Source organism: Pterocles gutturalis, unplaced genomic scaffold (genome assembly GCF_000699245.1).
Source record: "Pterocles gutturalis isolate BGI_N339 unplaced genomic scaffold, ASM69924v1 scaffold1780, whole genome shotgun sequence".
Taxonomy (NCBI): Eukaryota; Metazoa; Chordata; class Aves; order Pterocliformes; family Pteroclidae; genus Pterocles; species Pterocles gutturalis.
Window position 1 is genome coordinate 63,982 of NW_010140452.1, and position 11,609 is coordinate 75,590.

The following is an 11,609-nucleotide window of genomic DNA, read 5'->3' on the forward strand; positions in this document are numbered from 1 at the left end:
GAAAAGATGAGTGGATGAATGCTAACTGGGAGTAGTGGGACTGTACTTTTAGATGACCAATAAAGGTCTTTTCATAACAGGATACACATTGTCTAAAGCTGATATGGAAAATGCAAAGTTACTTCAGAGCAAACTGTGATAAAGGTTTGTTTGCACTACGAGAGCCTCCAGAACTGTGTTTCTGCTTGTAGTCTGCATGCGAGTACCAAAGAGGGTACTTTCCAGTTGAGAAAGATAGGAACAAATATAAAGTGAAAAGCTGGAAGCAAGGCCAAGATTAAACATATATCTGCACCTATCATGTGCAGCCTTTTCCTTTATGCTGTTAGCATCCGGATCCCTTATTAGTAAAAAGTCCTTAGAGGCTTTTGTGCTGCAAGCTAACTGGTAAGCACATTACTGAGCAAGAGGGATCCTGTTTCATTAGCTACACGATGGAGCCAGCACTCTACTTAGAGCAGAAATTCTGCCCCAGAGAAGCTGACTGCCGTACCCTTCCAAGAGGCAGAATGGGACCAGTTTGCCTCCTCCAACACAAGAATATCTCCAGGCACTGAAGAAGAGGGGACAATAAGGAGAGCCAACCAGTAGAAATTCAGATGCTCTCAAAGGGGAAAAAAAAGGAAAAAAGAAAAAGAAAAAAAAAAGAAAAAAAAAAGAAAAAAAAAGGAAAAGAAAAGAAAAAAAAAGGATTGACTGCATAAGACAAGATTATTTTATTTTTGTTGAAAGAAGAAAAGCCATTCCTTTCTGGAATGGTGTTATGTTTAATTTTCTTATTAAACATTTTGGAGAATACAGTTTCAAGAGAAGTACTCACAGGATAATTAAGACACGTAATTGCCACAGCCTTTATTATTATGAATGATCAAAATAAACGAGCTGGGAATACCTCCTTAAAATTCTCTGACATATATTGTGACAGCCAGAATTACTACTCATCTGGTTGTAACCAGTGCCATTTGTTGTTGTTTCCATGCTGCTACTATGCTATAGAGCATTAGTGGGGATGAATATTGCCTCAGTATTAGAGAGGAAGGAAGAGAAATTGGACACTGTTACTGAGCGTCAGCATATGACAAGTGTTCACATATAATGTATTCATTTATTTTTGAGGTGGAGGAGAGGAAGGAGAGATAACTCTGGTTATAGAAAAAGAAGATTTGTGTCTGTAATTGTAACAGTCACAAAACTCTTTCTTACAGTTTGTTTGTCCCCGTTCTGGGTGGACAGCCAGCAGCATAAAGCACACTGATCTTCCTGTGTCACAACAGCACTTTTATTTGAATCTCTGTTCCTGTCCTTTGCTCAGTCATATTTCTCTTCCTGATGACTGTGCATTGTGCAAGTTGCCATGATTTATTCTGGGCAATGCTTCTGCTTTCAGGGAAGACAGCAAAGGCACTTCCTAATAGCTAATTAGGGTTCCACATTTAATGTCTGTAAGACAGACTTTTTTTCAGTGGCAATCATAGTAAAACAGGAATTAGCAGCCACCAGCACTCCAGTCAGCTGCAGGGCCCAGGCAAGATGCAGCATTAGATACTTCAGCAAAAGTGCAAGGAACAGCTGAAGATGAATGTGCTATTCACCTTTCTGCTTTTACCTGTAAATGTAAGGGCATATTTTGCTTCTGCAGGTGCTTTTTATAGAGCTCCTAGTTAAGCATTTTTCTAGTATTCACATAAGCATTCAGGTTTTTAACCCTCTAAGCTCTTGTCTATCATGTTGTTGAACAGCAACGAAATATACATTTGTATATCTCTTATGTAAAATATTTTTCCTTATTATACTTTTAAATGTCATATTTATCTTCTGGTTCCTGTATTATGAGGTGGTAAAATGAGTCCATCTTCTACCATCTCTGCTTCATATTATTCAGTAATATCATGTGCCTTTAGCGCTGCACAGTTGGTCTCCTTTTCCTGTAAGGGTTCAGTTATAGCTCCTAACAGACCAGTATTCTTATGACTTGAAGTTATATTCTGAAATAAACCTCTACATACTGTTAGTTTCCATGTACTATTTCAGATATGGCACTCTCCCAGTATCACCTTTGTGCCTAGATTTTGTCTGTTTCACAGACTTTACAACCAGCATCTCATCAGCAGTGTAATTCTGGCACATTTTACATTCTCAGGATGCAAAATCAGCAGTATTCCATAAAGCAAATGAAACAGCTGCTATCTAATGTTTATTTGGTAAATTAAAACAACTTCTTTTTTACTAATTAACAGAATCCCTAGGACAATAGAATTTTGTATTAATATTAACTGTACTATTAATTTGGCTGGATTTAACTTATTGGATTTTTCAGGCTGGCAGGAATATGAACAAAAATTACTTTTTAAAAAAATGTTTCAACACAGTTGTATACAACTTGTTTAATTTGTCAGGTCAAGTTTCCAAAGTATGTGTAATAATCCATGTTTTGAGTATTAATTATCTACATTCTGCTATAAATACTCTTGTATCTCCCTCAGTCTTTTATATAACAGTGCAGATTTCCCCTTCTGTATTACCAAGGCCCTATATTTTTGACGCAGTCCTCTTTTAATAACCAGCACCATGTGTGTGGCCTAAATTCTTCCACCCAAAATGGAATGAAGTTACAGGGAAGGTGACTTGAGGAAATAGAAGGAAAGCTGAGTTAGCCACAGAATGGAATCTCTGTACCTATTCTGCTAACTTGCCTATGAAAAGCACTCAGCACATTTTTGTATATTTTAGTATATTTACATGCAAATATTACTGTAGCTTCAGTGTAGGCATGCCTGAGGTAAATGTGAAGTAGGTGGATGTGAAGCAAAATGCAGGCTGCAAAAGCTAAACATTTGAAAAGTGAGCCTGTTAATCTTCTACTGCTCCACTTAACTAATTTTAAGCTAATTTGGGTATATCTGCACCAACTCTAGGTGCATACATACTCAGGACAGTTGCCAGTGTACATCACTGCACTAACACAGAGTGGACCAGGTTTTTACTGTGAGAGACTGGAGCAAAGAGAGGTCATTTTGGGCCTGAGCTTCTGAATTTCTTAGAGTCAGAGTCCTCCTGTTTCAAGCACTCTTCTGGAGCACTTAGGAAAACTTACCTGTTTAGCCTTTTTTCCAACTGACTGAGAGAAAAAAACACTAGTTGAGGTGATTCTGCCCATCTGGCATTAAAAGTACCTTCCAGATAGGCACATCTGCTGTACTGACAATATAGGACACATAGGATGACTGTGGTCTCACATTACATACTTCAGTCAGGTGCTTAAATTGTCTAAATTCAGTTGATGTCATCCAGCCGGACAGGTTCCGGCTCCCCACCATTTGCTTGCTTTATTATATGGATTAAATTTCTTAGCCAGGTGTGTATGGAGATGTATAAAATAGATGGCAGAAAAACATCATTATAATATTGGTTCTTAATGGCCTCTTTTGGCAAGAGGACAATGGAGATACAGAACTCCTTTGAAGTTTAGTAGCAATCTGACAGTGAACTCATTGTCTTTTTGTTTAGTTGCTTTTCACCTGCACAATCAGGTCACTTTAAAGTGATACTGATTTTGTATATGTGGCTCTAAGCTGGATGTCAGGTACAGATGGGCAATTTCAAACAGCTCAGCTTTATGAATATAAATTATAACGGTGAATTGCAATGATATATTCCATTCCCACTGCACAGAGGCATGGTAGAGCTTCAGTGGTGCTCTGGTTATGGAATCCTTAGAAAATAAACGGGCAGAAAAATCCAGTACTAAATCATCTACCTCTTCCAGCTGCCCGTGTTCATCCCTGTCTGCCATTATTTTCATGTTTGCCCAGAAATCTTCCTCACACCTGTTCTGGGATGAGGCAGTCAACTGTTTTCCCACAGTTCTGCTATTTTTCAGTTACACATCACCAACAGAGATTCACTATATCTGTACACATCTGTGTACAGAAACACCACGTTCTTCTGAAAAAAAACATACTGCCACTGAAACTGAAAAAAAAAAAAAGCTTTGCTAAGTAAAAATGAAAATAATATCTGGTGCTTCACAGAACAAATCCTGTTCACCTTATTCACAAGTATTGAAATACGTATTTTACTCAATAACTTGAACATGATTTGACTTTATAGTAGTTTACATCACCTTTTATTGCTGTGGTTATCTTTGTGCACAGATACTATTTTTTTTTTAAGTATTAGCTTAATAACTATTCTTTCTTTCCTTTTTTTTAGGATGTGAATTTGTCCTGAAAGAGGAGATATTCTAATGTTTAAGGGCAGTGGAGAGGAAACTGAAGGGAGGGGGGGAGTGTTGTGGTCATTTTTAGCACTAGAATCTTCCTGTGGAGCAGAGGTGCACTCATTTCAGTGGCCACAGAATGCAGTGGAGAATCTGACATAAATAAGTTTTAGTTCAGGTGACGTCTTTCCCTTTGCCTCAGCTCCCTGTTATGGAAAAGAAATGACAAACATTTTGTCCTATTAGGCATCTTGTCATTTTAGGTGAGGAGCTATCAGGATTGTGTTACATTATGCATTTGTAATGCATTGGGTTTGTGGTTTGGTTCAGTTTTCTAGTTATTATAATAATGTCAACAGCTAATAATAATTTAGATACTGTTTTGCAAAATATAGTTTCAGCCATGCAAGCCAGACCAAATTCTCTACATGAAAAGCCTCAGAAATGGGCCTTATCTTATAAATTGGTGAACATTTTATGTTCATGGAGTTAATGTTCAGGAGGAAAAAAAAGTAACTTTAAATCACTAAAATATTTTCAGCTGTATATGTTGAGTCTCTGTAACAACCACCAGGTTTATACACCATTTAAAATTAATGGATGCAACTAAATGCAAAAAATACTCAATCACCATCTTAAGGCATTCCAACCACTGCAACACCTCCCTTTTCAGAACCAGGACACTGCATACTAATAAGGAAACTTTTATTTAGAGCTGGGTATAACAGATCTTTTTTCTCTATTCTGTTTTCTTTTGGACAGGATTTATATCATCAGTCATATGACTGTGTCTGTGTCATGTTTGCCTCTGTTCCGGATTTCAAGGAATTTTACACAGAATCTGATGTTAATAAGGAAGGCTTGGAATGTCTCAGGCTGCTAAATGAGATCATTGCTGACTTTGATGATGTATGTACTTCTAAGAACAATCAACATATGGTTTCAATCTTAATAATCCAGGGTATGCAACAGTAAGCAAACATACTCAAAAGGGAGAGTGGAAGCGCTGTCAGAAAAGAGCATTTGTGTGCCTCGTCACATGGAAATTACTTACAGGAAGTATTAAAGGAAAAAGAGGTTTGTGTGGGATAAATCAGATATTGATCTAACATCATACTCAATTGCTTTTGATTCATTATAATGAGAATCCTATGTGTATATCTGATGGAGATGTTTTTGCCCCTTAGCTGCAGTTCATGAGGCAGTCATATTACATCCCATATATTTACTATAGTTTCTAAATACTAGTGCCTAAAGTCAGGTATGTAAATTTATATCCCTAAAATGATGCAGCTTTGTGTTATACCAGATCTGTGTTGGTCTCATTATCCGGAGTGTTGATTAGTTGATACATGAGCGACTCAAAGGATTGTGTAAATTTTAATATTCCATTCTCTGAAGTTACAAACAATTATAGGGTATGACTACAGATGGATTGTGAAAAGGCAGCTGTAAAGGTCTCACTGAGAACAGTAGTTGTCTTAAAGTTACTAGTGATAAAGATACTAGAAAAAGGCATTAAGATTCTGTCATAACTCAGAGAACAGAGTCTGGATTTGTGGATCTGCAGCCATAGAGGGTATTTTAGCAGCAAACCCATTTGGAGAACATTGGAATGTTCAGAACAACCTGGGATAAGAACTAAAATCTTTGGCAATTAATCCCATTGGCATGGAAGAGTTGCTTACTTTCAGAAAGCTGTTTAAAGCTTAACTGTTGGCTTGCATAGTGACAGTTCCAATATCAAAGTCTACTGACTTCTAAAAGCTGTACGTACAGTACGGTGGAATTTATTCTCATTGCTATAGATTTAGTCCCTTCATAATAAAAAAATGTATTTTAGCAGACAGAAATTCCCTTTCTTTGGAGGCTGTAACTGTCGTTTTTCCATCCTTAAGTCCTTTGTCCTATATATATTTGTGAAGCCATTTGGTGTCTATTAAGAGACTGTTCCAAGAATTGATGCTTTGAATGCTGTTAGAGTAACAGTGCTCTTAGAGTAACAAGGCTACTGATCTGAATAATTAATAACCATCCTTGTTTTACAGTTATTGTCAAAGCCAAAGTTCAGTGGAGTTGAAAAGATAAAGACCATTGGAAGCACTTACATGGCAGCAACAGGACTGAGTGCTACACCCAACCAAGAACAGTGTCAGGTACAGAAAAAGGTTCCTGCTTAATAAAAAACATGTTCAAATGAAGGCTAAAATTCTGTTCATTAAATTCTAGGCTATGTATAATGTTGTGGCCTAGTTTTTTCTTGTTAACATAGATTGTATTGTACCAGACAAGTGTATACTTTTGTTTAGTAGTCTCTATGAATTATTGTTCTTCACATTGTGTTTTGGAAATGCCACCTCTGCACTTGCTAAGTCTAAAACAGGCTTTCTACTCTAAATACAATACAGCATTTTAGTGCTACATGCTGCAGCAGAACTGGTTTTATAGATTGTACAAAAGACTGCAAGAATGAGTATTTTCCATTGTAAGATGTGAGGGCTGAGTAGCCGTATTAACCATACACTTAATGAACCCTCAGGCTCAGCACTGACACCGCGTTCCTTTGTTTCTGGTTTACTTAATAGGGTAGGACTGGGAACTGCAGTCAGTAGAAATGAAGTTCAGTGAAGCAATTGGTAACTTTTAAGCAAAAACCTTGCTTTTGCCATGATTTAGAGTACTACAGGTTAGCAACAGAGCGACAGCAATCATGAATCAACACATTCTCTGATGAAGATTAGTATGTTCTTGCCAAACTCATGTTCCTTCTAGAGAGAATCAATTAACACCTAAACTATAGATCTTAGGGATCTGAGGCCAAAAAAAAAAAAAAGAATTATTTCAAATTAGCTCTGTCATTTAATACAGGGAGGTAAAGGGGATGAAGGAAATGCAGAACTGTAGACTGGAGATGAGAGATGAGAAGACATGGAGGATCTCTCAATCACAACTAAAACTGGTGTGTGCACAGGAAAAAAATTATCACTTATTTCCACAAACTGTGAAACAAGACATCCAAGTTTTAGTGTTCCTTTGGTGATTTAGTACACATTTTCTAAGGAAATCCACCAAAACTCATCAGCTTTCGGTCCAGATGCCCAAAAATCCACAGATACTGCAGTACCTAGTGTGGCAGTGACTGACTGCTAGGAGTACTGGTGGAAACAGCCCCCAACTTAAAACAAGCACCCAAGGAAGACAGTGCCTAAGGAGGGGGTCTGAATACATCAACTGAAGAGGAAACCATCTGTTTTAGCTAGGAGTGAATTCCAAAGGAAACAGGCTTCATTCATCTAAACAGCTGCTCTGGCAAGCAGCACTACTGTCCCACATAGGCTGATGTATCTACTCTATGAATCATCTCCCAAAGCTGTCATCTGTCCATCTCTTCTGTCACTTTATATCAAGAAATTAGGAAGATTCAGTCATTTCTCATAGAGATCAGTGAGTCCATCTCTTATGAAATCATTCTCTTGTCAGGGTCCTACCCTGGGCTGTGGGAGCCCGAAAATGAATTTTCTCCTCAGCCTGAGCAGACTCTAACCAGTACTTAGAAATCAGGCTACACTGTTGATGTATGAAGAGACATTAAGTCTATAGCTTCTAGAAGTAGCATAAGCTCCGAGCTAGTAAATTGGGGGACAGAGGATGGGTTGCCTTCCTCCTCTCTTCCTTTTGTATTTTATTCATTTTCAGGTCTCTTAGATGTTCTCAGAGGTGCTTGCTTATCTACCAGATGAGATCAGTGGAGGAACTCTTAAAATTGTGAAACTCACTGGAGCTTCAGCGTTAACAAGGGTGCTGAGCTGTGCAACAGTGAGAGGGAGGAGTCTCTGTGGGGCTGTCCACAAGCATTTATTATTAAAAGACATAAAATAGGAGACACTTAGAGGAAATTAATGAGCGAATCCTAGGCACACATAGACATTGAGTGCCTGTGGGATTAGATACCAGCTAATCAGTTATTTGATAATCAAAACATTATAGTATACTTGGTTTGGATGTATCATCTCTAGAGTTAGGTGGTGTTGGCTTGACAGTTGGACTTGATTATCCTTGAGGTATTTTCCAACTTTAATGATTCTATGATTCTATGACTGCCCAATTGTGTAAGTAAAATGCATCCTGGTGTATTGGCCATTGTTTGATCTAACCGACGCAGGAGATGGCACCACCTTCTACATTACTTTTCTTCCGCTGCCTGCTGGCATTAGGACATCCCTAAAGGTTTAAGTGCTTTCAATTGTTCAGCATATTTTGGCTGTATTCTCACAGCAACTGAGGCTAAGGAAAATTATTTTATTCTGTTTGTGTGTTTAAATTCAGGAACCTGAACGACAGTATATGCATATAGGAACCATGGTGGAGTTTGCATTTGCCTTGGTGGCGAAGCTGGATGTCATAAACAAGCATTCATTCAATGACTTCAAGTTAAGAGTAGGTATGTATCACAGGATTTTTATGAGAATATCATGGGGGAGGGGGAGAATTCCCTGTGAAGTACCAGCTGATTAAAGTGTTAGCAGAGCAAACCAAAAGGGCCATAAAAATAAATGGCACCATCTTTACCCTGCTTAAAGGCAGCCTACGTGATATTGCCCGTTAACCATACTTACTGTAGGAGTGTTTTAAGGCAGGACTCAGGAAAGGGCAGTATTCCTAAATAAAAAATGGTTGAAAAATACATTCCCATGGCTCTGAATTGTTTTATGGTAACTCTGTAAGCCCTGAGGAGAAGGACTTGGGGGTGTTGGTGGATGAGAAGCTGAACTTGAGCCGGCAGTGTGCGCTTGCAGCCCAGAAAGCCAACCGTGTCCTGAGCTGCATCAAAAGAAGCATTAGCAGCAGGTCGAAGGAGGTGATTCTTCCCCTCTACTCTGCTCTTGTAAGCCCCCACCTGGAGTACTGTGTTCAGATGTGGGGCCCCCAACATAAAAAATACCTGTACCTAGTGGAGAGAGTCCAGAGGAGAGACATGAAATTGTTCTGAGGGCTGGAGCACCTCCCCTATGAGGACAGGCTAAAAGAGTTGGGGTTGTTCAGCCTGGAGAAGAGAAGGCTCCAAGGAGACTTAATAGCAGCCTTCCAGTACCTGAAGGGGGCTACAGGAGAGATGGGGAGGCACGCTTTATCAGGGAGTGTAGTGAGAGAGTAAGGGATAACAGGTATCAGCTGTAAGAGGGTAGATTTAGACTAGACATTAGGAAGAAATTTTTCACTGTGAGGGTGGAGAGACACTGGAACAGGTTGCCCAGAGAAGCTGTGGATGCCCCATCCCTGGAGGTGTTCAAGGCCAGGCTGGATGAGGCTTTGAGCAACCTGGGCTAGTGGAGGGTGTCCCTGCCCATGGCAGGGGGGTTGGAACTTGATGATCTTTAAGGTCCTTTCCAACCCAAAGCATTCTGTGATTCTATGATTCTATAATAATTATTCTAGAGGTTGTTAACCACATTTATTTTCTAAGCTTATCAAGAAGACTCTAGACAGGGCTTTGCAAAACCATGTAAATAGTTTTGGAGGACGAGAGCTATAAGGGGCCAGTGAGGCTGGAGTTTGAAATATTTTAGATGTACTAAAGCAAGCATACAAAATGCACATTTTCTTCCCAGTGTTAGACAAAGGAGGATATTTCTCTTCTTTGTTATTCTGTGGTTACTAACAAATAAGAGCAATGATGACTAGTTGTTTATATCTGAAAGGGGTATCCCTTATATTTCAGCTTCTAATTCTTTCTAATTGTGCATCATGGTATTTAAAAAAAAGAAACACACAGCTGCAGCAAGCCATGGAAAGCATGATGAAATAAATGGATTCAGAGCTGGTCAAGAACCATATGTTCCAAAATAGCAGTTACTGATAGCAGTACACAGCAGTTTTACAATGCAATATGTAACTTGGAAAGTGTGAAATGAAAGCAGTAAATAAATATTGGAAACCCATAAATCCTGTAAACATGTCAGAAGTATTTGATTTCCAACAGTTATTCTCTTGTCTTGCCTTGTTCTTGTTGAGCTGCTTGCTTTTCCTTTTGGCTTCTCCTCTCACGTTTATTGCACACTGCCACCCACTGGCAAAACTTGCTATCTTCTGACTTGAAATATCCGTGTGTTCCTGAGAGCACTCCTTTGCCAGTATGTTTTGTATTCCTTGCTAGAGTTGTAAAATGACAAAACAAATCTGCAGTATGATTCATTCTCAAAGTGTTAAAGAACTTGATGGGTTTAAAAGAAACATGCAGAGATATCCTATTTCTGTACAGAATAAAAGTTCTCTTCTTGCCATAGATAACACAATACATACTTGCAAACATACTTATATCAGCAGTGTCAGTACAGATAAATTGCTAGTGAGTGTCAGGGCTAAATCCAAAAACTGATTAAAGCAATACTGACTGTTTTAAAGTGTCGATCATGAAGCAAACTTTCCAGAGAAAAAAAGATACCTACTTGTGATTTCCAGAGAAGGTTCCAGGCAAGTCAGACTCTTTTGCATCATGAAATGAGGAATGATTAAATCTCCAAAGGGGCACAGGCCCCAAACTGGCACTTTTGCCACCTTAATCCAATAAAGGCACCACTGTGATCTTCACTTCCCATCTTCACTTCACTTCTTCTCCACTTCCCACCACCACCTGACCACGAAAGCATCTGATACCCATAGCAATTAGAGCCACAGAAACATTTGAGCATCTCCCTCTGACATAAACCCCGCTGTAAGGACTTAAACCCAAACTGCCATTTGTAAAAACGTTCCTCAGTCAGCATCTAAACCTGGAATTGCTGCAACTCGGTAGAGGTCTCAGCTTTCAACCTTCATTTTCTGTGAGTGCCTGAAATGCCAGTTGTGCCTTAGGAGGTACACAGCCTACCCTGACATTGTCAAGCAAGGGAGGGGAGTGCCTAGATTACATTTCAGGCATTCCTCCCCTTCTGTCAGCTAAGGTGCTTGATTTATTACACAAGCTCAGATATGCTTTTGTGGCAAGTTTTGCACAGGTACTGCTTCTTTTCAAAACAGAAGAGAGGCTGACATGTTGTTTACCATATATCTTCATGGTTGGAACATCTGTCTGTGTTGGAGGTGAACTTAATTTGGTTCCTGCTTTTGCCTGAGGCTGCTCAGTCAGGAGGATCCCTGTTCCCTGGAGAATGCTATGAGCCCAGGCTGTAGGATACTTTGGAATGAGATATTCTCTGTCTGTCCTGCTGATCAGTATTTGCTGAACAATATTTGCCTTTTCATGGAATAATGAAATGTTGCTTTGGATGCAAGAGAAAGTGACAGATGGTATCACCCTCTGCTGGAACATTCACCTGGACTGAGAGTGCTGCTCTTCCAGCCTTGCCCCAACAAATATTCATGTATCATTCAAAGGAGACACACACTAGCA

General features: G+C 39.2%; 1 protein-coding gene across 1 annotated transcript in view; it reads left to right on the top strand.

Annotated features, from left to right (window-relative positions):
- ADCY2 (adenylate cyclase 2 (brain)) overlaps window positions 1-11,609 on the top strand; it is a gene marked incomplete at its 5' end in the record, with an annotated part of 79,177 nt that overhangs the window by 63,725 nt on the left and 3,843 nt on the right. The window contains 3 exons of the mRNA XM_010083650.1: window positions 4,982-5,128; window positions 6,268-6,375; window positions 8,546-8,660. Coding sequence (XP_010081952.1) covers window positions 4,982-5,128; window positions 6,268-6,375; window positions 8,546-8,660 — 370 coding nt within the window. The remainder of the gene's footprint in view (window positions 1-4,981; window positions 5,129-6,267; window positions 6,376-8,545; window positions 8,661-11,609) is intronic.